This window comes from Sceloporus undulatus, chromosome 7 (genome assembly GCF_019175285.1).
Source record: "Sceloporus undulatus isolate JIND9_A2432 ecotype Alabama chromosome 7, SceUnd_v1.1, whole genome shotgun sequence".
Classification (NCBI taxonomy): Eukaryota; Metazoa; Chordata; class Lepidosauria; order Squamata; family Phrynosomatidae; genus Sceloporus; species Sceloporus undulatus.
In genome coordinates, this window is record NC_056528.1 from 28,144,106 (window position 1) to 28,171,870 (window position 27,765).

General features: G+C 45.1%; 1 protein-coding gene across 1 annotated transcript; it reads left to right on the forward strand.

The window, feature by feature from the left end:
* On the forward strand, window positions 1-27,687 carry SHC2 (SHC adaptor protein 2). Its single transcript, XM_042480509.1, has 14 exons — window positions 1-27; window positions 1,322-2,326; window positions 8,553-8,623; window positions 10,250-10,310; window positions 12,197-12,316; window positions 13,764-13,817; window positions 16,631-16,682; window positions 17,905-18,031; window positions 18,734-18,908; window positions 20,206-20,272; window positions 20,733-20,897; window positions 23,238-23,545; window positions 24,562-24,697; window positions 26,542-27,687. Exons 2-13 carry the CDS (start codon window positions 1,745-1,747, stop codon window positions 24,688-24,690), a joined length of 1,911 nt encoding a protein of 636 aa, XP_042336443.1. The 5' UTR covers window positions 1-27; window positions 1,322-1,744; the 3' UTR covers window positions 24,691-24,697; window positions 26,542-27,687.
* Window positions 27,688-27,765: the final 78 nt, after the last annotated feature.

Sequence of the window (27,765 nt, forward strand, 5' to 3'; positions counted from 1 at the left end):
GCTAGCTTTCCCACTGCGGAAGCTGCTGTAAGGAATATTAGCACATAGAATCACAAAACTGGAAGGAACCCTAAGGGGCATCTAATCTGACCCCCTGCCATGCAGGAATCTGCAACTAAAGCACCCCTAAAAGACGGCCATACAACCCCTGTTGAAAAATCTGCAATGAAGGAGAGCTTTTGACTACTCTATTCTGTTGTCAAGTTATGTATATTTCATCATTCTTATATTAGAAATGTTATGTATGCAAGGAGCGAGGGGAGGGGGGGCTTATTTATGTTGTATGAATTTACTAGAATTGCGCTATATTTTATTTGTGTATTGGATTTTATTATTGCATGATTGTTTTGTATTGTATTGTGATTGTAAGCCGCCTAGATCCTACGGGAAGAGGCAGGATATAAATAAATATATTATTATTATTATTATTATTATTATTATTATTATTATTAATGATATATGGCAACCCTATGAAAACCTATCACAGGGTTTTCTTGGCTGAGGAAGTTTGCCGTGGCCACCCTCTGAGACTGAGCATATGTGACTTGCCCAAGGTCACCCAGTGGTCGAACAGGGATTTGAACCCTGAACTCCAGAGTTGCAGTCCAACACCCAAACCACTATGCCATGCTGGCTCTCATTATAGTCTTTTGTTGTGGTGGTGTGCCTTCTAGTCTTTTCTGACTTATGGTGACCCCAAGGTGAACGTATCACAGGGTTTTATGGGGCTGAGAGAATGACACACCTAAGGTCACCCAGTGGGTTTTCATGGCCCACTGGGATTCGAACCCTGGCCTTCAGAGCCATGGTTCAACACTCAAACCACTACACCGCACTGGTCATGAAGATCATCCATCCCTTATTAGTGTTTTGAAAACCTGCCAACACTAAGGCCAATGTTATTGTTGTGTCTTCAAGTCATTTCCAACTTAAGGTGACCTTTAGGCAGTGAATCTCTCCTGGGGTTTTCTTGGCAAGATTTGCTCAGAGGAGGTTTGCCATTGCCTTCCCCTGAGGCTCAGAGAGTGTGACTTGCCTGAAATCGCCCAATGGGTTTCATGGCCAGGCGGGGAATCGAACCCTGGCCTCCAAGGTCACTGTCCAACACTCAAACCACTATGCCACACTGGCCAATAAAGTTTGTATTGGCCAGTGTGGCATAGTGGTTTGAGTGTTGAACGGTGACCCTGGAGACCAGGGTTCAATTTCTCTGCTCAGCTGTGACACTTGTAGTGGAAGAAAGGCTGGATATAAGATGATGATGATGATGATGACGATGATGATATAGATTGGTCATCATATTTTTACTCTTCTCTTTCAGCTGCTCTGAATCTTGATGCTTTCCTCCAAATCAAAATGGAATTTATTCCTCTCCTTCACTCCTCCCTCTGTGCAGCCTGAGTCATCTGTTCTTGGAAGGAGACTGTGATATTTAACTCGGCAATGTCCCCCTCTCTCTCTGTGTGTGTGTGTCTTTGTGTGTGTGTGTGCATGGATCATCTTGATTCCAGCAGCAGTTGGCTAGCTGCGAAGAGACCGTGCCATTACGTCACTGCGTGAACCGATCTTCCCCAGAGATTTGGGGAGATGGTTGCTGGAGGTTGTGATGCTCTCCGGGAGGGGTTTGGCTCTGGATATGTGTGTGCCTCTGTTTGTGTGGCTGCAATGATAGGCGAGTGGGGGGGGAAAAGCAGGGCTAGAGGAGCACTCTAAAACCACTTAGCCAGACGCGCCAGGGTAGGGCATGCTTGCAGTACCCAAGTATGATCGTTTTTGGAACGACGCACTGACGCCCTCGGAGAAGGCAGCCATGAGCAGCAAAGTCGTGGCGGCCACCTTGCACCCATCCCCGGCACCCCCAGGAACTGGACCCCTAAGCCCTCCTCGCCCTCCTGCATCTTCGTCTCCTCCGCTAGGCGAGGAACCGGAATCCGGGACCACTTTCTGCATGTTGATCCCCAAGATGCCCCAATGGAAGTTCACGAGTCCCTCTGGGTTTCTCAGCCGGAGCCCTTCGAGTGCCAGTAAAGAGCTCTCGGGCAAAACCGGTGACAACAGCAACAACGCAACATCGGCAGGGTCAACGTCGGGCCTGGCCGCAGTTCTCAGTGCCTGCGAACCGGTGTGTGCCACTCCCTGCAGCCTCCAGGTGATGAACCGGCTGCGAGGAGGGCCGGCCGGCGGCAGGAAAGTGCCACGGGCCGAGGGCCACAAAGTGGCCGGAGAGGAGTGGAGCCGCAAAGGGAGTTTCATCAGCAAGCCGGTCCAAGGGTGGCTCCATCCGGATGAAAGGGTCATCAGTCCAGGAGTGTCATACGTCGTCCGGGTAAGTGGTTCCTTTCTTGTCACTGGAATCATAAAATCATAGAGTTGGAATGGCCAGCCAGTCCATGCAGGAACCCACAATCAAAGTACCCCTGACAGATGGTCATCCAGCCTCTGTTTAAAGCTCTGCAAAGAAAGAGAACACCATCTTACTGTTAGGAAGTTCCTCCTAATGTTTAGGTGGAATTTCTTTGCCTGTAATTTGCATCCATTGCTCTGTGTCCTAGTCTCTGGGAAAGCAGAAAACAAGTTTGCTCCCTCCTCAATAGGACACCCCTTCAAATATTGAAACAGGGCTATCATATCACCGCTTAACCTTCTCTTCTCCAGGTTAAACATATCCAGCTCCCTTAGTTGCTCCTCATAAAGCATGGTTTCTAGACACTTCACCATTTTGCTTGCCCTCCTCTGGACACGTCCATGGTTTGTTGTGAGAGTGGAGTCCTCACTTGGGTCATATTTGTTAAGGATCCCTTATGGGGGATGCTGGGAATCAGGTTTGGGATGCTGCTTGTTGACAGTTGCAGATCTGGGCCTTACTCTGTGGTGGAAATGCCTGGAGATTGTGGCCGAGATCATCTGACATTGCTCCAACGTTGCGTCAATATCCACTGCCAGAGTTGTGTTGCTGTTGTTGTTGTTGTTGTTGTGTGCCTTTGAGTTGTTTCCGGCTTTTCTCTTTAAGTGCTTTTCTCATTTTTAAGGGCTTTGATCTTTTGTATTCTGTTTTTAAAGAACTGATCGGTTTTAATATTGTAACGGTTCAACTGCATTTTGATGGTTACTTTTGTAGGTTTTTAATTGTACAGGACTGTGTTTTCAGACAGGAAGCCACTTTGAGTCTTACCTATGGGATAAAAGTGGGGTACAAATGATGATGATGATGATGATATGGCAATCCCTAATAAGTGTAAGCACAGAGTGGAGCTTTTGGACCATGTTATTGTTGTGTGCCTTTAGGTCACTGCCAGCTTATGGTGAGCCTAAGGCAGACCTATCATGTAGTTTTCTGGGCATGTTTCTTCATGTTGAGCTGTTCAAGAAATATGAATTTTTATTGATATTAGTATATCTAACTTTTATTCGGTAATGTCCTACATTTTTTTTAATGTCCTCCCTTTTGCGGTGCCTTCTCTTCCTTTGTGGTTAGGACTTCAGGTCGCCCTGCCCTATATTGTAGGGTTTCCTTGGCAAGTTTCTTCAGAGGGGTTGCCATGGCCATCCTCTGCGGCTGAGAGAGTGTGACTTTCCCAAGGTCACCCAGTGGGTTTCCACGGCCGATCAGGGATTCAAATCCTGGTCTCCAGAGTCGCAGTCCAACGTTCAAACTACTATACCATAATGGTTCCTGAGTTGCGTTACTCAACCCATTCTAAATGAGAGCTGTGTTACTGAACCCCTACAATGAATGTGGCAAGTGTCATGCACAGGCCTGGCAGTGTGTGCAATTACGAGGCATGATGCACAAAGGTAATGTGTCGAGGCAACACAATTTGCATGTTACTCTGTCTACTTTAATGCACTATCATGTACACAGTGATGCCACATGTGCAACTCTGCATCAGCTGCCTTCTCCTGGATAAGGCCATTGATCATGGTCCAAAGGGGCCAGAGTGGTTTGAGCACTGGACTATGACTCTGGGGGCCAGGGTTCGAATCCCCGTTCAGTCATGAAACCTACTGGGTGACCCTGGGCAAGTCACACTGTCTCAGCCGCAGAGGATGACAATGGCAAACCCCCTCTGAAGAAAGTTGTCAAGGAAACCCTATGATAGATCCTGCTTAGGGTCACCACAATTTGGAAATGACTGAAAGGCACATGACAAAGACAACAACAACAACAACATGGTCCAAAAGTCCCACTCTGCCCTTACACTTCTGCATATGTTACTAACAAGATACTAGCCTAGGAATGGATGGTCAGGAGATCTGATTGATGACAGCGAACCCTTGTTTGCATTTCTCTATGGACAGAAAAGTGCACTCTGCACATGTTTTGGGAAAAGACTGAGCACCTATTTGGCTCTGCCAGGCCTTCCCATGCCATCAAAGAAGGCCCAGACTTTCTGCATATGGCTACGTCTATACTAGAGAATTAATGTGGTTTGACACCATGGCTCAATGCTATGGAATCCTGGGATTTATGGTTCTGGCAGCTATTTTGCCTTCTTTGTCCGAAAGCTCCAGTGCCAAAACAAACTACAAATCCCAGGATTGCCTAGCACTGAGCCAGGGCAGTTAAATCAGTGCCAAACTGCATTAATTTTGCAGTGTGACAACTGCCGGTGTCTCCGTTAGAGACAAAGAAGGACTCTTAAGAGAGATGTTTGTATTCCAGAATATTTTGGTGAAGTTTCTAACCACTATCACTCTCTGGATGGTCTTCTATTGTTCAGGCCCCAGTAGAAATAGTTAATATTGCAATGAGGATGATGTTATTACAAGAGAAGAGCTGGGGAAAAACTTTCTCATATTAAGTCATCTTTTTGAGGCCGGAAGCAGCTGGTGGCAGGAATGCAAAAGGAAAGCAGAATAATCAATAAACCCCACAGCTTAGTTTTTATTCCCCAGCATAGTTTATTAAGACAAGACTGATGGGTATAAAGAAGGGTTTTGAACAAAAGTAAGAACTTCACCCAGACAGTCAATCTGAGCACATGGTTGCCGCATTTGTTTACGTTGTTGTTCTGTGCCTCCAAGTCATTTTTGACTGATGGAGACCCTAAGGCGAACCTATCATGAGGTTTTCTTGGCAGCTTTCTCCAGAGGGGCTTTGCCTTTGCCATGGCCGTCCCCTGAGGCTGAGAGAGTGTGACTTGCCCAGGGTCACCCAGTGGGTTTCATGGTCAAGCAGAAATTGAACCCTGGTCTCCAGAGTCATAGTCCAATACTCAAACGACTATGTCATGATGCTGGCTCTGTTAATCTGTCTGTCTGTCTGTCTGTCTGTCTGTCTGTCTGTCATCTATCTATATCAACTATCTATCTATCTATCTATCTATCTATCTATCTATCTATCTATCTATCTATCTATCTATCTATCTATCTATCTATCCATCCATCCATCCATATCGATTATCTATCTATCTATCTATCTATCTATCTATCTATCTATCTATCTATCTATCGTCTATCTGTATGTCTATCTATCTATATCAATTATCTCTATCTATCTATCTATCTATCTATCTATCTATCTATCTATCGCCTATCTGTCTGTCTGTCTATCATCTATCTATATCAATTGTTTATCTATTATCTATCTGTCTACTGTATCTATCTATCTATTGTCTATCTGTATGCCTGTTTGTCTATATCACCTATCTATTATCCATCCATCCATCCATCCATCCATCCATCCATCCATCCATCCATCCATCCATCCATCGTCTATCTTATCTACACAGACAGTAGGCCCTTCGTATCTGCTGGGGTTTGGGTCCAGTGGGTTCCATGGCCGAGCCAGGATTTGAACCCTGGTCCTAGTCTGGCATTCAAACCATTACACCACACTGGCTCATGCTGGTCTGGATTGGGCTCCTGTAAAAAGGCCTTTTTAAAAAGGAGCTTCTTTGTCAGGGGGTTTATTAACTGAAGTATGCTTGCAATAATAAACATGTTAAAAATATTATGGTGGAGCCCTTGAGATCAGAGAAGGCAGAGCTATAAAATCTAAAACAGAGAGGAAAGGATTTGAACAAAGAGCCCTTCTCATCGGTGTCCTCTTAAGTCAATTAGAAGATGGGGTGGCTTTCGCTAACCCTTCGTTCTTAATTAATTTAGGGGTAATTTATGCTGACAGTTAAATGGAGGCCGGAAGCCATAGGAGGTGTCCCTTGGCTGCTCCATCTGGCCTGACCCAGGCCCAGGTTGCAAATCATGGCTCCTTCAGCTGGGATTTCCAGAAGAAAAGGAGCTCAATTGTTCCGATTACAGAAGTTGGCACAATCCAAAAGGGAAAATACATGCCGGTGCCAAATTTCCCTTGCTTTGAAGGGCCTTGTCTCAGCATAATCCATGGCTGGGCAGGAAGGATTTATGAAGCCCCTTGAAAATTATGGAGCTGTTTGCATCTCTGGGAAATATTGCATTATTTTTCCAGCAATGGACAGTGGTGAGGGAAATTCAAATGATAAAGAAGGAAGGGGAAGCCCAGTTTTGAGGGCAGATGTGTGCACAAGTGGCTTTGAATATGCATGGAGCAAAATGGCTATGATTTTGCCCATCATGTTGCCCAAAATGCTAGTCCCAGAGCACATTCATAACCAATATTTAATAAGGGGAATTTTATTAGCTCAAGTGAGGGTATTGAGAAGGCTTTGGGCAACTAAAAGCAGGGGTCAAGGCTATGTATATTGGTCCCAAGACACAGCATTCCAGAACTGCAAGGTCCAAATATTTCCCACAAAAAACGCTAGTGCAATGGTGCACAATGTTGGATATATCCTCACTGCAGAATTAAAGCAGTTTGACACCACTTTAACTGCCTGACTCTGTCCTAGAAAGTCCTGGGAGTGGTAGTTTGGCGAGGCTCCCCAGCTCTCCAACAGGCCAGGCTCAGCAAACTACATATCCCAGGATTCCACAGGACTGAGCCATGACAGTTAAGTGTGGATGCATCCTATATGCAGGATGGGGCCCAGTTTTCCACCCGAATCCCTTCTATGGCACCCTTCCAACAGTGTAAATAATAATAATAATAATAATAATAATAATAATAATAGCTTTATTTTTACCCCGCCTCTCTGTCAGAAAGACAATCAGCCTAAACACTTCCCCCAAATTCTCTGTTGTTGTCCGTATCCTTCCCAAAATGGCGATCAGAAGCAATGCATTACGTCTGGTTGCCATTTTGGGAAGGATATGGATATGATAGTAGCATAGAATTGGAGACTTCTATGGAAGTTTGTAGAAGGGAGAGGCTGATCAATATTGGGATGGCTTTTTGCTCAGTGTTTATTTGAATACTGTCCCCAAAATTGGAAGGGACTTTTTTTAAATTCAGAGGGTGAGGAGACTTCAGGGGACTTTGGAGGCGACAAAATCGGGGCCCGTGGATCTGATGTAGTCCTGGGCCACACTTTCTCCACTTCTGAGCTAGCGTGGGAAAAGAAATCTGGAAAAAAGTGAACTGTGGATCATGGGAGGATAGAAAGGTAGAGCTGGGAGAGACCACAAGGTCCAACCTCCTACGAAGCCAGGAATACACAACTAAAGCACTCCTGAAACACGCTGATTCTGCTTTCACCAAGTCTCCTTCTTTGGAGGTTTCTAAAGAAAGCCTGGATGACCATCTTTGGGATTGCTTTGATTCTGTGTTCCTGCATGGCAAGGGGTTGGTCTGCAAATGTATGATTTTATGAAATATATCCATCCAACTCCCTGTTTAAAGAGCTCAAGAGATGGACAATCTAACACTCTCCAAGGCACTCCACGCCACTGTTGAACAGCTCTTATAGTCAAGAGGTTCTTCCTAATGTTTAGATGGAATCTCTTTTCTTGCCATTTAAAATCCATTGGTTCATTTTCTTGTCTCTGGCGTGGCCGACGATGAAATGGATGTGAGTATCTGAGCTGCCGGAATGTTTGCCAGGTGAATTTATCCTTGGCTGTACTCCACCGCTTGTTTCAGCCCCGATGATGCAGGGCCAGAGAGCCAGGCCAAGAACAAATGGTGTATTGCAAATATGATGGAAACCCCAAAATGTTTCCAACCAAAGTTCTTGCAAACCCATCACTGATGTTCCTATGGCTGCTGTAAATGCTATTCTTTTTACCTGAGTGAACACCTCTCTAGGAATCTGTATGGTCACCATCTGCCAGAAGTTGATCATAGAATCATGCTGGAGGACCTACAAATGCCTAGAGAAGCATTTTCTCTAGGTATGTCTAGGTTCTCCTGCACAACTCTATGGTCTGCTTCTCTCAGAGTTCTGCAGGAGGACCTAGAGATTCCTAGAGAGGATATATTATCAAAACCGCAAATAATCAAATCTGCAAAAATCAAAACCACAAATGTGGAGGGCCATCTGTATTATAAAGGGTATGCCCTACATTGCAAAGATTCTCATCCGTCTCGAATTCTTCTCCTTGCGGTTTCTCAACATTCAAATAACATGGTTTATTTTATTTTTTTTTACCATTTTTCAAATATGTTCAAATAGTCTTTCCGTTCCTATGTCACTTTAATTCACGCCTGCTTCCCTATCTCACCTCTTCAATTGCAGTACATGGGGTGTATTGAGATTCTCCGCTCTATGAGGTCCTTGGATTTCAATACTCGGACGCAAGTTACCAAGTAAGCTTTCCTTTCCTTTCCTTTCCTTTCCTTTCCTTTCCTTTCCTTTCCTTTGTGTTTCTGCACAGGGTAAAAGAAACCTATTTCTTGTAAAGGTGGGATGGTGGTGGCAGTTTTTGAGAAGGAGCTATCCAAGGTCCCGATTGAAGCATTTAAAAGAGCTGTCCAAAGTACTGAGCCTCGGCACTTTGACCAGTTGCTTTCAAGTTCAGAAGAAAAGCCCATGGAGAGTGCCCAAGGACAGGAAAAAATGGTCACCTGGCCTCTGAACTTGCTTGCCCTCCTCTACTGCATGGTGGCCAGTGAGATGCCCTAAGGGTGAGGAATGGGCATGGTTTGCAATGAAGATGATGCTTGGAGTGGATCCACTGTCCACCTGCCCTAACATAGTGGACCCATTCTCCTCCTGCTGCTTTGCAAGTGTGGGTTTCCATCTGTTTTCGGGGTGAGGAATGATAGGATCCTAGAGTTGGAAGACACCCAAGGGTCATCAAGTCCAACCCGATTCTGCCATGCAGAAAGAGACAATCAAAACACTCCTGACAGATGGCCCTCCAACCTCTGTTTGAGATTAAATCACCCTCCAAAGCTGCTTCTTCTAGTGTCAAACAGATCTTACCATAAAGACGTTCTTCCTAACGTTCAGGTGGAATCTCTTTTCCTGTAGTTTCAACTCATTGCTCCAGGTCCTTGCCTCTGGAGCTGCAGCAAACAAATTTGCTCCATCGTCAGTATGACCTCCCTTCAGATATCTAAACAGGGCTATCACATCATATCATAGGATGTTTCTGTCTGGCTCTTAAGGACTGGCTGGGTTGCCAAGGCACGACTTGACTTGTCAGGCCAGCTGAGGGGGAGAACCCATTGCATGCAGGAGATGTCTGGCTTAAGCACAGCATGGATCGATCATTGGTAACCGGAGAGGGGAAGGTGTCTCCTGAACCACGGAGGGCCATGCATAATTCACGAGCCTCTACCCCTCTGCTTTTTGACCCCAATGACTTTGGAGTTGAGTGCCAGGCAGCCAAGTTACACTGAAGGAGAGTTGCCTCTAGGAAGCCAGAGTTCAGACCTTCAAAATGTTGCTCGCTTGCTCTCTGGATTGTAACTACCACCATCCTTTGGCACTGCTGGCTGTGGATTTGGGGGATCATGGTCCCAAAGTCACACTGAGGATGCATCTACACTGCAAAATTAGTGCAGTTTGACACCGCTTTACCTGCCATGGCTTGAGGCTATGGAGTCCTGGGATTTGTAGTTTGTTGTGGCACCAGAACTCTCTAATAGAGAAGACTCAATATCTCACAAAAGTACCATTTCCAACATGCCACAGCACTGTGCCAGGGCAGTTAAAGCAGTGTCAAAACTGCATTAGTTTTGCAAGCAGATGCATCCTCAGCGGCACCTGCTTTGAATGCAGGAGATCTCAAATTCAATCCTGGTATGTGACATTTAAAAAGCTGATGGTGATGGGAAGACTCTGTGCAAGGCCCATCAGAGCAAATATTAGACAAGGCAGGGCAATGGAGATGAAGGCATGCAATGAAGGAGTGTTGTATATATAACTCATGTCTCCTTTGGGTTTCCTGGTATTAACTTCCACCTTGAAATGGTCTTTTGCTGCAGGGAAGCCATCAACCGACTGTATGAGGCAGTCCCAGGGGTCAAGGGGACGTGGAAGAAAAAGGTGGGTTACATCCTCTACCTGATTTTCCTGCATATAGCAAACAGGAACCAAATCTTTTCTGCAGGATTGTGTATTGGAAGAATGGTAAATCCATATCTTTAGACAGCGGCCTCTGATCCACTACCCTCCAGGTTTGCTGGACTATAACTCCCATCAAGGGATGAGATCAATTTAAAATAAAATAAAATAAGGGAGGCTAAATGTTAACATCAAGGGTAAACATTACAATTCCTTTGAATAATGTGTGGGTGTAAATCATTTATTAAATGACAGTCATACCATTTTATTTTCCTTTTCTGGTTGCAAGAAATGGTAACTATCTAGTGCCTTTGGAGAAAATGCAGATGTATTTAAATTGGATCTATTAACTGATTAGCAGGTTAAGACTCCTAATCAGTGTATTCAAAACCCTGCAATCAGAATACTGTCGGAACAATAAAAGAAGGCTAAAAATAAATCCGTCAGAGAGCTGGGTATTATATACCTGAAACAAAGGGGTGTGTGTTATATTAAGATCGAGTTAAATACTTAATGCCGCTGTAGCCACGGTGTCGAGTTATTTAATTCAAGAGTAAGGGCTGCACTTTAATAGAGATACATCTGTGTTCCATGAAGGAGGCCTCAGGTTGTCAGAGAAGCATAGAATCCTATAATTGGAGGGGACCCAAAAGGCCATCCAGTTGAACCCCATCTTGCCACGCAGGAATATACAGAATCCTAGAGTTGGAAGAGACCCCCAAGGGCCATCCAGTTGAACCCCATTTGGCCATGTGGGCAGATAGCATCAAAGCATCTGGCTGCCGCCACACTGTACAATTAATGCAGTCTGGCATTGCTTTCACTGTCATGGCGCCATTCTGTGGAATCCTGGGATCTGTAGTTTATTGTGGCACCAGGGAGCTCAGACAGAGACGGCTAAATGGTTCACAGAATGATACCACACAGAATTCCACTGCATTGAGCCATGGAAGTTAAAGAGCTGGAAGTCCTATGATTGGAAACTACCTGAAAGCACACAACAACAACAATAACAACAAATTCCAGGTGAAGCCTGACCAGTGCTGAACATAGAGGGACTATGACTTCCTCGGAAGTCAGTGTGATGTAGAGGTTTAAGCATTGGACTATGACTCTGGAGACCAGGGTTTGATTCCCAGCTCAGCCATGAAACCCATAGAGTGATACAGCGCTGTGTAAACTTACAGCGCTTTATAAATAAAGGTTAATAATAATAATAATAATCTTGGGCAAGTCACACTCTCTCAGCCTCAGAGGAAGGCCATGGCAAACCTCATCTGAACAAATCTTGCCAAGAAAACCCCATCATAGCTTCTCCTTAGGGTTGCCATAAGTTGGAAATGACTTGAAGGCACACAACGGCAACAACATGACTTCCTCTCTGCCTGTTCTATTTTGGAGAGAGGGGTCCCCACCTAGTGATTCCCATACTTTTATCTTCCAGGTGTTTTGGACTTCAACTCCCAGAAGCCCCAGGTAGCTTGGTCCATGGTCAGGAATTTTGGAAGCTGACATCCAAAACATCCGGAGAACCAAAGTTTGGGAACGACTAGACAAATGTCTAAAGCAACCCTACTCGCATTATAATTGCCAGTGACTAGACTGTTCCCTGAAATATAAATTCATCCTTGGTGTGGTACTAGAACTGGGAAAAGTGAGTTTTTAAAATATAAATAAATTTATTTAAAATATAAATAAAAATATTATTATAATTAAAAAAAGGCTATAAACTCTCAGCAACAGCCATATTTCCAGCCTCTGAAGCTCTCCTCATATTTGTAATGTGAAACGGAGCAATCCCAGCATCTTCCCCACTTGATTCTATCCGGTTTTGTCAAAATCTTTTGGACTTCTTTGTCTCTTTCCAGGCCCCGAACAAAGCTCTTTTCTCAATCCTCGGCAAGAGTAACCTCCATTTTGCTGGCCTTAGCATTGTCATCAACATCTCCATCGATGGACTGAATCTCATGATCCCGACAACCCGGCAGGTAAGTCCTTTCTCATTTGCATTCTCACCATTGGTCAGGTGCCAAGTTGTGTACTTTGGATTGCAACTTCCAGTATCCCCCAATGGCCGTGTTGGCTGGGGGATTCTGGCAGATGAAGCCCCAAATATGAAATGTTTCCAAGCCTGGGTTCCTCAGACATGTGTCAAAAGGAGCTAAGCATCAATTTTACCCTCTTCCCACTTTCCAAAATATATTACTTTGAAACTAAAGATACAAGGCTGCAAAAATAGTATAGTAACAGGGCAATGAAATCTGGCTTATACTACATGGGTCAGTGAGCCTAGCCATCAGGGATCACAGAGGTAATGGATGACACCTGGGATGATACTTCCTAGACCAATTGTATAAGCATATCACAAAGTGAAAGAATGATATCCAACTTCTGATTTGGGTACTTCTGATGTGCTTTGGGTACTTCTAATGCACATTTGGCACTTCTAATGTCCATTTGGTACTTCTGCTGTTCATTGAGCACTTCTGATGCACATTGGGCACTTCTGATGTGCATGGGGTACTTCTAATGTGCATTGGGCACTTTTGATGCACATTGAGCATTTCTAATATGCAGTGGGCACCTGATGCACATTGGGCACTTCTGATATACATCAGGCACCCCTGTTGTGCTCTGACATTTCCTAGCAGTGACTGGATGCACATTAGGAAGCACTCCAATGTGCATTGATGCCTATGCCACATCAGACCGTGACACATCAGTCTCTTCATGGCTATTGCTGCACAACAGATGCTCCTACTTTGTAATGTCACAGCAGCCCCTAGGTGGATATGGAGGTGGCAAAACAGGTCCGTTCAATTTTGCGCACACATATAGTCATTTATATTAAAAAAGTGAATGGCAGCCATTCAGTTGGATGTTTTTCTTTAGATCAGTTCAGTAGAAGCAAAAGAAAATAAGCAAAAATGATTGCATTCATTTCATTCGCTTGATACATATTAAAGCGATGACTGATGAATATTCGGAGCTGTTAAAATAAAACGCTAAAGGGATAGTGGTAAAAAATAGCCTTCAAGCCATAAACAAAACAAGGCAATCGCTTCATAAATGTGACGGAGAGTGCTTGAAAAATGGTGAGAATTGAACGCAGAATGGACCGAGATCTTCTTGGCATGCTGAGAAATAAAAGCCTCCATCTCTGGGAATGTATTTTCTGTGTCTATTTTGATCCCCTGCCTCCACTCAGGCCCGGAGGAACAGAGGCGGCTAATGGTTACAAGGAGGATGGCTTGGCCCGCAGAGGGATCAATTCAATTCCCTTCTCTCCCATGGCTCTGATCGATCTGATCTGCTGAGTGATGATTGCTAAAACCTCCCTCCAACCTTTCCCTCCTCCTCCTCCTCCTCCTCCTCGCATCTGTTTCAACATCCTCCCTCTGCATCCCATCTTCTCCTTGTCTGTTTCCATCCTAGATCATCGCGAACCATCATATGCAATCCATCTCCTTCGCTTCGGGGGGCGATACGGTAAGCCCCCACTTCCAAAACCTTCAATCATGGATGGGAAAAGGGAGAGCAGAAAGAGTTTAGAGCCATGAAATGCAAGAAAAATACTTCTCTTGGATTAAGATGGTCAGAGAATTATAGTGATGGAAGGGACTCTGAAGGTCATGTAGTCCAACCCCCGGATTAGTTAGATCTGGGATCAGTGAAATGCAGGATAATCCCAAACCACTCCTTAATACAGTGGGATCTGCTAGGGTTTGGTTTCAGGACTCCCTGTAGATACCAAAATCAGTAGATGCTCAAGTCTCATGAAATATAATGGCAGAGGCAAATGCTGTCCCTTATCTGGAATAGCAAAGTCAAAATTTGCTTTTGGGAATTTTTATTTTGGAATATTTTCAAGCTGCAGATGCTTGAATCTGTGGATAAAGAATCTGTGGGTACATAGGGCCAACTCTATTATCATAGAAACATAGGGTTCAAAGGGACCCCAAGGGATATCTAGACTAACCCCTTCAGAGTGGTAGTTAGATCTGGGAAATCCAATGTGGGGAGTGATTTGAATGTTGGACTATGATTCTGAAGACCAGGGTTCGATTATCCATTTGTCCATGGAAACCCGCTGGGTTACAGACTGTCACTGGGAAACCCACTGAATTACAAACTCTCAGCCCCAGAAAAGCCTGTGATAGGGTCATCTTAGAAATGCCATAAGTCATAAATGACTTGAAGGCGCATGACAAAAAGAAGTTAGATCTGGGATCATAGAGTCTCATAGTTGGAAGGGGACACAAAGACCTTCTAATCCAACTCCCTGCCACAAGTACAGCATTCCTGAAAGTCCATCCAATTTCTGCTTAAAGACCTCCAAAGCAGGAAACTGGAGTCCACCACCTCCTGGAACAGTTCTTGCAGTCAAGAAGTTCTTCCTAATGTTTCGGTGGAATCTCTTTCCCTGTCATTTGAATCTATTGGTCTGGATCCTAGTCTCCGGAGCAGCAGAAACAAGCTTGCTCCATCTTCTACATGACATCCCTCCAGGTATTTAATTCAGTTGTCATGTTACCTCTAATTCAGCATAATTCCTCCTCCACCTCCTTCCTTAATATTATCATAAAAATTGCAAGAGTTGGAAGGGAACCTCCAATCATAATCTAGTCCACTTCTGCCAGTTCAAGAACCAACAGCTAAAGCATCCCTAATGGATGGCTGTCCAACCACTGCTTAGGGACTGCAGTTGAAGGAGAGTTTGCCCCTTCCTGGGGCAATCGATTCCATTGTTTAGTGTTTTCCTTAAGAGCAAGAAAACATTCAAGTCCTGTGCAAAATGAAAAGTAGATGTTAGCAGAGTCCTTTCTTCCAATCGCACGCTCTCGAATCCTCCAGCCAGACACATGTCAGAATTATACAAGCTACAAAAGCCTCCAGTCCACCTTGATGGCATCTCTACTACGCTCACAAACAAGCAGGAGCCAGCACTTGAACCGTGTGATCTTCCTCCTCCACCATCACCATTGAGTGAGATCACACACCCTGTTGTTGACTATTTGAACTTTAGGACAACACATGGCCTACAAGGATGTGAGTATCCAGTCCTGGGCACCACCATTGAAGAAGGATGTTGAGAAGCTGGAGCGTGTCCATAGGAGGGCAACCAAAATGGTGGAAGGTCTGGAAACCACCAAGCCCTCTGAGGAGTGGACTAGGGAGCTGGGGATGTTTAGCCTGGAGAAGAGAAGGTTAAGGTGGTGGTGGTGGTGGGGACACATGATAGCCACATTTAAATATTTGAAGGGGTGTCATATAGAGGATGGAGCAAGCTTGTTTTCTGCTGCTCCAGAGACTAGGACATGGAGCAATGGAGTCAAGCTCTCTCTCTCTCTCTGGCTTCGTTTCGCGAATGAAGATTCAGGAAGGACTCATCCCGCGCTTTGTACAAGTGCGTTGGTGACTAAAAAGGCCAATCTGGGACAAACAGGTCCAGTTGCAGAAAGCACAGCGGAAGGTCTCCTTGGGTGATGTTTCCGGGTTGCAGTTCTTTCTGCGTTGTCGTTTCTCTTCGAGACTCGTTCGCCGTGAACTTTCGAAAAAGGCTGCACCATCGTGGATAGTGCATCTCCATGCCTCCCGATGTGAGGCCAGGGCAGACCATTGTTGGTGATCAAGCTACAGGAGAAGAGATTCCACCTCAACATTAGGAAGAACTTCCTGACAGTAAGAGCTGTTGGAGAGTGGAAGATGCTGTCGCAGAGAGTGGTATAGTCTCCTTCTTTGGAGGCTTTTAAACAGAAGCTGAATGGCTATTGGCTGGGAGAGCTTTGATTACATCTTCTTGCATGGCAGAATTGGGTTGGACTGGATGACCTTTGGGATCTCTTCCGTGATTCTATGGTTCTCAGTATGTTTTCCTGGTGGTTCACGCATTTTGGGGATCAAACATATTGTGCATTTCATTATTGGTGGTCAAAAAGGCCCTCCTTTTGTTCTTCATTCACCTACTTTATATTCATTTCCCCAATCCTTCCTTTTCAGCTTTTTGGATCTCTGTCCTCTTCCCTTCTTTTCTCTTTGGCAGTATCAATGGACATCTACTGGGTGCCACTGTTCCCCCCCCCCCCCCCCCCCCCAAATGCTGTGTCGAATTATCTTTAGTACTGTTGCAAAAACCAGGAAATCTTTCTTTCTTCCGTACTGATCCTCATTCTCAACTGCCTTGTTTTCCTTGGGTCCTTCTCTTCACTTTTTATCTCCACTAACTGGAACTGAAATCTTTAATAACATGTCTCTGCTTTCTTATTCTTATTCTTATCCTTATTCTTATTATTTTGCTCTAGGACACAACAGACTATGTGGCATATGTTGCAAAGGACCCCATCAACCAGCGAGGTAACGGAATTGCCTTAGGAGGGTGACTCTGCTTGGAAAAAATAACTTTTTTGGACTACAATTCCCAGGTTCCCCATAAGGTTTTCCACTATTTGCATTCCCAAAAGTCAACTTGGATGCAGAGAACATACAGTTACCAAGTTGTAACAGCTATACTGGTTGCCAATAGAGTTTTTGAAGGCCCAGATTCCGCCATATGAATCTTGTTGCATTTTGAGACCTGCTGGGGATGCCATTTCTCTGTCCCTATAGAGAGCCCTGTATGGCACAGGTCCAGGTTTTCTGAAGGACTGTGTTCTTTCAATTGGAGTGTAGATCAAGAGACATCTTAGTGCCACTCTATATTGCATTGCTCAGACCTCACCTGGAATATTGTGTCCAATTCTGGCCCCACAATTCAAGAAGGATATGGATAAGCTGGAAAGTGTCCAGAGGAGGGTGACCAAGATGGTGGAAGATCTGGAAACCATCAGGCCCTATGAGGAGAGATTAAGACCTGATTCCCACTACCTTTTAAACCAGATCGCAGATCAGTTTGAACCAGTTCAAATGACCCTGGTTCCTATTCGAAGCGATTCGCTGTAGTGATTTGGGGGGGGGGGGGCATGCGCTAGACCCATGTAACCCATGTCTTTTTTGACGCTGATGTTTTCCGCGTCTTTTTGGATGAATCGATTCTGCACAAGTGTGAGCCAGATGTGGATAGGAATCAATTTAAATTTGCTCTTCAGCTGGCTGGAGCGGGTCCATTTTGAACCAATTCATTCGTGAATGTGAACCACAAGTGGGTTGTTTTACAGGGGGGAAAAATGCGACCAGGGCAAATGTAGTGGGAACCATGCCCCGCTGTCAAATCGATCCATCGATTTGGATCGCAAGCCGCTTTTTTCATAAGTGGGAAAGAGGCCTTAGGGAGCTGGGTATATTTAGCCTGAAGGTCAAGAAGTTAAGAGGTGACACGATAGCCCTGTTTCAACATTTCAGGGCTTGATCCTTGTAAATAATGTGCTGGATTTTCTACCTGTGATTTTTGTTGTGCCTTTTTTTAAACGGGTCATGTTTTTAACTGGGTTTTTTGATAGTGAACTTTTGCATTCTGTGAATTTTACCTGTGTGTTTGTCTCTCTGTTTTAAGATGCCTTGAATCATATACTGGGGGAAAGGCTGGATAAATAGCAACCACCACAATAACAACTCATTGTGTGTTTTCCTGCCTCCGTAGCGTGCCACATCTTGGAATGCTGCAACGGATTGGCGCAGAGCGTCATCAGCACGGTCGGACAGGCCTTCGAACTCCGCTTCAAGCAATACCTTCACAGCCCTCCCAAAACCATCAACCCACAGGAAAGGTAGGTAGTTTGGTAGATGGGAGATATAACTGGGATTGTCAGCCTTCTCTTCTTTCCATCTTGGATGCAAGATTGACCATTAAGGGGGGAAAAACTTCCCTTTGCAAGGATTTGGGTGCATTGTCCATTTTGGCAGGGATAGCGCTATATAAATAAAGAATAATAATATTAATAATAATAATACAATACCTCCAAGATTTTAACACACCCAGATTTTTCCCAAACAAGTCCCAAGTTATGAAAAACTTTGCAGTGGGGATGGAACGAATATTAATAAATATTTGGAATACGTTCCTAGAGTAATGGGATTTGTAGTTTGTTGTGGTACCAGAGCTCTCTGACAGAGAAGGCTAAATATCTTACAAAACTACAGATTCCATTGCATTGAACCATGGAAGTGAAACTGTGTTATTTCTGCAGTACAGATGTAGCCAAAATTGCTCCAAACTTATTGCTTCCTTTGAGTATTAAAGAAACCCAGCTGAAACCAAATCCTTAACATTTGGCAGCTTTGGCTTTGTGTCACTGAATCAGGAAAGCAGCTCTGAGTTCTAGTGTGAACATTAGAGGAGGTGAAGAAGTTTCTAAATCTATTTGTGGGGGCATTAGAGCGTAGCACCTTGGATAGGTTCAGTCTTAAACCCAGAGGGGATATTTGACTCTCTCTCATCCTTAACTCGACTCTTTGGTCCTTCTTGTCAGGACGATGGGGATGGAAGATTCGGGATGGGGCGAGGAGGAGGAAACGTCGGAGCATGACTACTACAACAGCATCCCTGGCAAAGAGCCGCCCCTTGGAGGCCTGGTGGATTCTCGCCTCCAGCATAGCGCATCGCTTGGCCACGTGCCATTTTCGTATGCCAGCCATTTCAGCCAGGTGACTACCGCTTTGACCTGTTGGGCCACCAGGTGTCAAGCCCAGCAGGATACCAAATTTCAGAAACTTAGGCTAGGTAGTAGAAACTCAGAAACCTTTATTAAGAAACTATGGCCTGTTACAGACAGCCAAAATAAAGCTGCTTCGAGTCACAGTGGAGGTATGGTGTTTGAATGATGCCTAAGAGTCCAGAAGCCACACCAAAGCTGCACTCCAGTCTTAGGGCTGGAGACGTGGCTTTGGTGGGCGACTTCCATGCATCATTGAAACACGATAGCTCCACTGTGACTCGAAGCAGCTTTATTTTGGCTGTCTGTAACAGGCCTATAAGTCCAATGTGGTGACTTTCATTGTTAGAACTGACCAGCAAGTGTTACTATCACACAATGAAACTACACACAATTCAAACTTCTTCTTCTTGTGTGCCTCTAAGTCATTTCTGACTTACAGAGACCCTAAGGCAAGCCTATCACAGGGTTGCTTGGCCAGATTTGTTTTTTTTTTGGGGGGGGGGATTTGATCAATGCCTCGCTCTGAGGCTGAGAGAATGTGACTCACCCAAGGTCACTCAGTGGGTTTCATGGATGAGCTGGGAATCGAACCCTGATCTCCAGAATCCTAGTCCAACACTCAAACCATTATACCACACTGGCTCTCGATATAGCCGATATTTTGAACAAAACAAATAACAATAAATAGGAAGGCCATAAACAGGACCTAAAGGCACTGACATCTCCTTGCTTTGAGTTGATGGTGGTTAGTAAACAGAAGTAGGCTACCCTTCTGAATGGAGGATCCATTTTGCAATCACAATCATCCCTCTATAAGAGCGCCACTGGTTTTGATCCAGGATTAATGGCCAACCATGCAACAAGTTTTAACACCCTCTCATCTAGGCAATGGCATGACTAGGGTTGGTGTCCTCCCAGTGCAGTAACTCATGGTGTTGTCTCCCTTTTCTGCTCAGCCAGCAGCCCCACCAGACCCAGAAGGTGGCAGCAGTGCCCACCCCAACCAGCGAATGTAGTCAATGGTTGGCACAGGTGCCAAGCTGGTGAAAGGGGGCAGCTGGGGGTGTCTTGGGACAGGCAGGAGTTACCACTTTACCAGAAGTTCACCTCCCTATGAGGTGTCACCCGGTGCAGTCCACACTCCCCGCACTGACCTAGTGACACCCCTGCATCCACATTCCTATAGGGAAAGCTAGATCCATAATGGTCCTAGAAGAGAGTTGTGGAGCAGCTTGGCCTGACATGCAATGGTGACCTCCCTGTCTTCCAAAATTTCTTCCCCAAAGGTTGGATCCCCTTCCAGGAGAGATCCCAGCAGTCATGCAAACTTGAACTGGGAGGCTGACTCTCACGGTAATGACTGGACTCATTTCAGACTCTGCGGAGGGGATGGGGTGGGTCTGGGAAGACACAGATAGGTTGGCAGATGTGGTAAAAAGTGCTTACTTTGAGATCTCATAGGCATACCATTAGTAGAGAAGTGAGAGCTGTAGTAAAATGTTGCAGTGTGGAATTTGCTGTCCCATTCACATCCTCTTCCAGAACTGCGTTCCAGCCCTCACTTGTTTTTTTGTCTCCCTCCAAACAGCCAGCATTTCACTGTTACCGAGAAAATCCTAGCCTCAGTTTTGATTCCCTCCTGCTATTCCCTGCTAATATTTCGGTATTTCCACAAACCTTGCGGTTCTCCCAAATAGGCCGAAAACCTTTCTCTTGGGCCAAATAAGCAACAGCACTCACACTAGCAATAGAGCTGCTCTGGCGCTGTAGCACTGGAAAAACTGCAAAATATTCTTGGCATTCCTCTTCCCAGGGTTGAGCTCCGATGGCTACGTTCAAGCAGATGGAAAACCACTGGGATCCCAAGATTATGAAGACCACATGTATGTGAACACCCAGAATCTGGACAACTGGGAGGCGGATCTTGGGGGGCACCGGCTGCTTGACAACAGCCCCCCCAAAGACCTGTTTGATATGAGTAAGAGCCAGAGCTGATGGAGGAGGATGGGGGTTGCGGTCCTTGTGGTTCTGTTTCTAATTTCTCCATTGCGCCTGGAGGCGGTGGGGACCAACGGAACACCACACTCCCACCTTGCCAAGCTGAATAATAGTATTATTAATATCACCTTCCCACTCCAAAATGATGCTCTGGGTGCATTTATATAAGAGCAGCAGCAGGGGAACAGAAATACCACCAAATCCACGAGACGCACAGATGCCGAGGATGGGAGGGAGAGAACTTCCCAGAGTAGGAACAAGGAGCAGAAACTTGGGCCATGTACATTTCTGGGGCAAGCTCTTGAATCCAGACCTCAAGGGGCAATTATACATAGATACTGAATTTAAACACATTTTCCCCAGGATGGTTTGGGCAGTGCCAGGTTTTTGTTATTTCATTCCCAGGCAAACTAATAGTTTCCAGAAAGTTGCTTGGATTGTTTGTACCTTTTCTTCCTTCCTTCTTCCTGCCTTTTAAGGAGGATGCAGATTTTCCTGTTTTCCATGTCCTTACGTTTTTATGCAGTTCATTTATTTTTCATACCTTTCTTCTCTGTTCTCAAATTGTCGGTTACAATCAGTATCATAGAATCATAGGATGATAGAGTTGGAAGGGACCTCAAAGGCCATCCAATCTAACCCCCTGCCAAGCAGAAATACACAAAGCACCTCCGACAGATGGCCATCCAGCCTCTGTTTAAAAACCTCCAACGAAGGAGACTCCACCAGCCTCCGTCTTACATTGTGAAACAGCTTTTCCTAATGTTGAGGTGTGATCTCTTTTCCTGTAGTTTGCATCCATTGCTCCATTGTGTCCTATTCTCTGGAGCAGGAGAAAACAAGCTTGCTCCCTCCTCAATATGACATCCCTTCAAGTATTTAAACAGGGCTATCATATCACCTCTTAACCTTCCCTTCATTTCAGTTCGTTTGTTTTTCATACCTTTCTCCTGTCTTCTCAGATTGTCAGTTAGAATCAGTACCATACATAATACATTTAACACTTGGTGCGGGTCACTTTTTAATACCCCCTTTCCACTGTTCAACAGCCTTTTCTGGATCTGGTGGAGCTGCTCACTGATGGGAAAGGGAAGAGCAGCAGATTAGCAATTGAAGATGGCACCTTCCCACCAGCGCACCAGGTCACAACATCCTCTGAGGTGTCATCTAGTAAAATCCACACCCCTCACACCCCTCCAATGACACCCCTAGTTAGAATTATAGAATTGTAGAGTCAGAAAAGACCATGTCCTCCACTACTCTGCTTAGTTCCTGCAAACTCATACCCGTGACCTCCTTAATAGAGCCCATCCATCTAGCATCTGGCCTTCTTCTCTTTCTATTTCCCTCCACCTTTCTTAGCATGGTGAAAGGTCTAGAAACCAGCTCCTGAAAAGGGGTTTAGGGGACTGGGTATATTTAGCCTGGCGAAGAGAAGGTTAAGGGGTGACATGTTAGCCCTGTTTAAGTATTTGAAGGGATATCATATTGAGAATGGAAGCTTGTTTTCTGCTGCTCCAGAGAATAGGAACTGGAGCAATGGAGCCAAGCTCCAGGAAAAGAAATTCCACCTAAACATTAGGAAGAACCTGTTCATGGTAAGAGTTGTTTGGCAGTGGAAGACGCGGCCTTGGAGGGTGGTGGGATCTCCGTCTATGGAAATTGTCAAACAGGGGCTGGATGGCCATCTGTTGAGGGTGCCTGGATTATTTATTGCTCCATGGCAGAATGAGGTTTGAGTGGATGGCCCTTGAAGTCCCTTCCAGCTGTGATTCAATGCGATGTTACCAAGGGCATGTCTGGTAATGCCATTAGGCATGATATCTTAAGCTTTTTAATTATAGTTGCACAGAGTACAGCATTCAGGTAAAAACACACACATTCTAACAAATGAAGGATACACACATATACTGAGTGATTCAACAAGAATGGTGCAAAAATAAAGCTGTCCTTATCTGGTTTTGCACAATTCTTTTTGAATCATTCTGTACATGTACTTTGCAAGGCATCACTCTTCCCCTGAGATTCCTACCTCTTGCTTTGAGGTCTGAAGAAGAGGCTTATTAGTGTCTTATTAGATTGTAAAGCTGAGGGCAGGGAACTGTCAAATTAACAATTCGTAAGCCGCTCTGGGAGCCTTTTTGGCTGAAGGGTGGGATAGAAATGCTCTAAATAAATAAACGTTGCAGATAAAAGCGGGGAGGTGGAAGTGGCACCTATGCTACACTGAGATCCTTGGGAAAAGGGAGCATATGAGGATAAACGATGATGGTAATAATAATCACCATCAAACCAATAATGACAATTGGGTTTCTCTTAGGGCCTTTCGAAGACGCTTTGAAGCTTCACGAATCCATGTCGGCTTGCGGCATGGGCAGCGGCCTGCATATAGAGGACCACTGGCCCAGCCCACCAACCCGGAAAGCCCCCATTGCCCCAACAGAAGAACAGTTGAAGCAAGAGCCGTGGTACCATGGCAAGATGAGCCGGAAGGATGCGGAGAAACTGCTGCAGATGGACGGAGACTTTTTGGTGAGGGATAGCATCACCAACCCAGGGCAATATGTCCTGACCGGAATGCACAGCGGGCAGCCAAAGCATTTGCTCCTGGTGGACCCTGAAGGAGTGGTAAGTACCAGAGAGGTAGGGTTTCTTGGACACAGAAGAATTTTTTTGGGGAACTTCATGTGTGGCAGAAAAAGGAACAATGTGTAGTGCAAGTGTGTGCATTTTTGTTGTGTGCCTCCAAGTTGTTTCCAAGTTATGGTAACCCTAAGGAGAACCTATCATGGGGTTTTCTTGGCAAGATTTCTTCAGAGGAGGTTTGCCACTGCCTTCCCCTGCGACTTGCCCATGTGGGCTTCATGGCAGAGCTGGGACTCAAACCCTATTCTCCAGAGTCGTAGTACATCCAAGCTACTATGCCATGCTGGCTCTTACACAAGGGTGCATGTGGGTAGTTTTCTCAGGTTGGGTTTTTGGGATTCTACTAATCCTCTGCTGTCCCACTTTTTCGGCTGCTTTTAAAATGTCCCAGTTTCTCTTTCCTCCTCCTGCCTTCCTTTTTGGTCCTCAGTGTGCTTCAGTTCCTGCAAACTGAGTGCAAAGTGCAACAGTAGTTTGCACTCAGTTAACTCAGCAGGAGAGGAAAGGAGAAGAGGGGACAGATTCTTGTCCTTCCCAGTAGTCTCAGGTAAAAGCAATCTGCCACAAAGTTCCAGTGAGATCTTTTTACCCGCAGACATGGGTAAATGAAAATGAGGTTATGACCCCACAGATATGGGGCTCAGACTGTATTTACAACTACCAGGTGAGGTGAGCCAGGGTTGCAGAAAGTGATGGGCCCAGGGTGACCCAGTGAGTTGGATGGCTCTGGGAGGACTTGATTTCTAACCTCCTGGTCCAGTGATCTAACCACAGGTCTACACTGCCTGTTTTGATAAGACTCAAAAATATAGTTGTATTAGCCTGAAAAAAATCAATCTGCACAGGGATCTTTTGGCAACCTTGAGACGAAGTGAAAGAAAGAAGTTGGTAGCGTGAGCTTTCATAGACTTGAGCCAACTTCCTCAGATGTGTGTTTTGGAGTTTTGATAAGAGAGAGAGATATGGGAGTTGTTCAACCCACTGCTTTCTTGCTCCAGGTGAGAACAAAGGATGCCTTGTTCGAAAGCATCAGCCATCTGATCAATTACCACCTGCAGAACGAACAGCCGATCGTGGCCGCCGAAAGTGAGCTACACCTGCGCCAGGTGGTAAGGTGGGAGCAGTGACCCTCCGGTAGGTACCCCCCAGTCTTGGCCATGAGCTTAAGGGGGGGCATCTCTGGACACTTGCTTAATTTGCTTGCGAAACTCACTGCACAAGAAGAGATGATATGAAAATAGGAACATTTAAGCTAAATCTCAAACCTCGGGTCTTGAAAAAGAGGGAAGGTTCCTGCTCTAGCCATTCTGCCCACTCTATATATCATGCCAATTTCTCCCTGTTTTTGGAGGTACTGAGTGCCTTATGGCTGACTCTTCATTGCCACCTACTTCATTAGTGCTTTTTTAATTATTAAAATAAAAATTGGACGTGTGCCTGTTCTTTTCTTCCTTTAATTCCCTACGACCACATCCCCATCATCACTTTGCAGCATTATTTTGCCTCGTTCCCTCCTTGCGGCCACCTTTCCTGCTGGCCTTTCTGTCCTCTTCCTTTTTGACACCTTTAATTCTCATTTGCGGCTTTGGGCTACCTGTCAGTTTTGGGGGCAGAAAAAAGAGGAGATACAAAACAGGCCCTCCTTTTTCTTCTCTCCCCCCAAATTTTACTTATCCAAGCTTTAAAGGAGCTATTCAAGATGCCGAACTTATTTTCTTTTGGGGGTGATAAGGTTGTGTGCCATGAATAACTCCTCCGAAGTGCCAACTAAAACCTGGAGTGGCTTGGCCACCCCACTGACATGGAAGCCACCAGCTGGGAGCTGAAATGAGTTTGGCTTCTGCCACAATGGGGTTTAATACTCTTTCATACCCTATAATTATTCCATGATGGCTGCATCTGCACTGCAGAATTAATGCAGTTTGGCACCACTTTAACTGCTATGGCTCAGTGCTGTAGAATTCCGGGATTTGTCGTTATGTGAGATACAGTATTTTGCCTTCTCTGTCAGAGAGCTCTGGTGCCCCAACAAGCTACATATCCCAGAATTCCTTAGGATGGAGCCCATGGCAGTTAAAGCCGTGTCAAGCCGCATTGATTCTGCAGTGTGGCAGAGGTCTATGGAGTTTATCACATGGGAGGAACTTCTCTTATTTTGAATGAAAAGAAAGTGGGGCCTGAACGCTTTCACATGAATTCACTAGTTCAGTGAATTTACATGAATTCAAATTGCATTCAAACTGACTTCCCATTGCCCGAAAATAGCTTGCCATTGCCCAAAATTACGTGTGATCACCTCTCATGCAATAACGTGAAACTCCATGATTGCGTTCGGACTGACTTCCCATTGCCTGAATTTGCGTGTGGTAGTCTATCATGCAATAACGTTAAACCCCATGATTGCATTCGGATTGCCATTGGATTATACTTCCAATTTCCCTTGTCTGATAATGTCGTATGATTCAACTTTAACAGCCTACAGCTGCACCCTGTGGAATTCTGGGCTTTGTAGTTCGGGGAGGCACTAGAGAATTCAAAATATCCTTCTCTGACCTGTGAATCCCAGGATTCCATAGGATGTCGCCATGGCATTTAAAGTGGAACCATAGGGTTACAATTGTGTAGTGTGAAAGGGCCACCCAAAGGGATTTTGGGGCCACATTTGGCCCCCGGACCACACTTTTCCCACCTCCATCTTACAGCAACCCGACTACAGTGGGTTCTTGGTATCCACTGGGATTTGTTTTTAGATCCCCCATGGATATTAAAATCTGTAGATGCTCAAGTCCCATTGAATATAGTGGCATAGTGAAATGGTAACCCTTATATAAAATGGCAAAAATCAAGGTTTGCTTTTTGGAATTTATGTATTTTAAAAACATTTTCAAACTGTGGATGTTTGAATCTCTGAATAAGGAATCCATAGATACAGAGGGCTGACTGTATTACTCTAAATAAAATGTCTTTCTTGTTGATAGGAATCCGAACCCTCCATGCAAAATCCTATGTTCGACGTCTCATCGGCCCACCCTACTGAGCCTGGTGATGCAGTCAATAGGTAGCAGAAGCAATGCCTTTTTGGAAAAATAAAAGAGAGATCCAACCAAAGATACAGAAGGATCTGTCCATTTTGGAAAACCTAGGACATGATGGAAAATGCGAGGTCCAGCTCAGCCGTTGTCTCTTGACTTCTGCCTCTTCAAATCTGTTTTACTTCCTTTCCCCTTCTTCTTGCTTCCAGTCTCTTCTGTCGGTTTCTGGTGATAAAATGAGAATTGACGGTAAACTGGCCTACCTTGCAAGTAGAGTTTATTAGTGGGAAGGACCTAGCTAACTTTGAGCTTGTTGGTTGAGTTCAGGAATGAACAAGATATGAAATGGGATGGGAGGCTTAGCAGGAAAAAATTGAGCTCCTCTCCACCCGAAAAGACATTCTTGCAAGTAAGCCGCAAAGATCCATAGCCAGTCCATTACCTGCTTCTACTTTGCCCTGAAAGCTTGGCAGGGCTTTCTTTGTTAATTCGGTTTGCTTGAACAGTGATGAGGGAGCTCAGGGACGATGCTGTATTAAGTCTTGCCCTCCTTTTTCCTGCAAGTGGTTGTTTGGAGAGAAGACAACCGAGGAACAACTGCAAGTGCGATGCTGCAGATGTTTTCTCTGTAAAGGATTTTGCCTGCCTGTTCCAGGACTTCCTTTTGAATTATTCAAGACTGTTCAGAAATCCTACTTAAGAGTTGGCAACCAGAGGTGATGAGGATGCATTCCCTCCTTCGCCACTAGGCCTCACTGTGGTGCAAGAATTCAAAGATATAGCCGTATTAGTCTCTGGAATCAGGATGCAGAGAGATCTTGTCGCACCTTTGAAACCCATGGAAAGAAAGAAATTGGCAGCATGAGCTTCCGTAGACTTCAGTCTACTTCCTCAGATGCGGTGCAAGGACAGCTTGTAAGTCCCTTCTATAGGAATATAACCCTAGCTTCTCTCTGATCTGAAGGTTCCCCGTCCCACCTTGCTGGTTTGGCTTTGGTTTCTCCTTGCCCCGATGAACGTCTGCCGGATTTTTAACACAGGCGCATATAATATGACCAATGCTATCATAATCCGGTTCCCCAGAGGAGCACTCAGTACGCATTGCTGTTTTGAATATGTTTCTTATTAAATATGGAAATGTTTGATGATGTCCCAAGTCTTGTTCTTTGG

Excerpts from the sequence above, each read along its gene's own strand:
- SHC2 (XM_042480509.1), top strand. The coding sequence starts at position 1,745 with ATGCTTGCAGTACCCAAGTATGATCGTTTTTGGAACGACGCACTGACG. Across the intron at positions 10,311-12,196 it reads AGGGGACGTGGAAGAAAAAG|GCCCCGAACAAAGCTCTTTT; the intron begins GTGGGTTACATC and ends GTCTCTTTCCAG. Across the intron at positions 13,818-16,630 it reads TCGCTTCGGGGGGCGATACG|GACACAACAGACTATGTGGC; the intron begins GTAAGCCCCCAC and ends ATTTTGCTCTAG.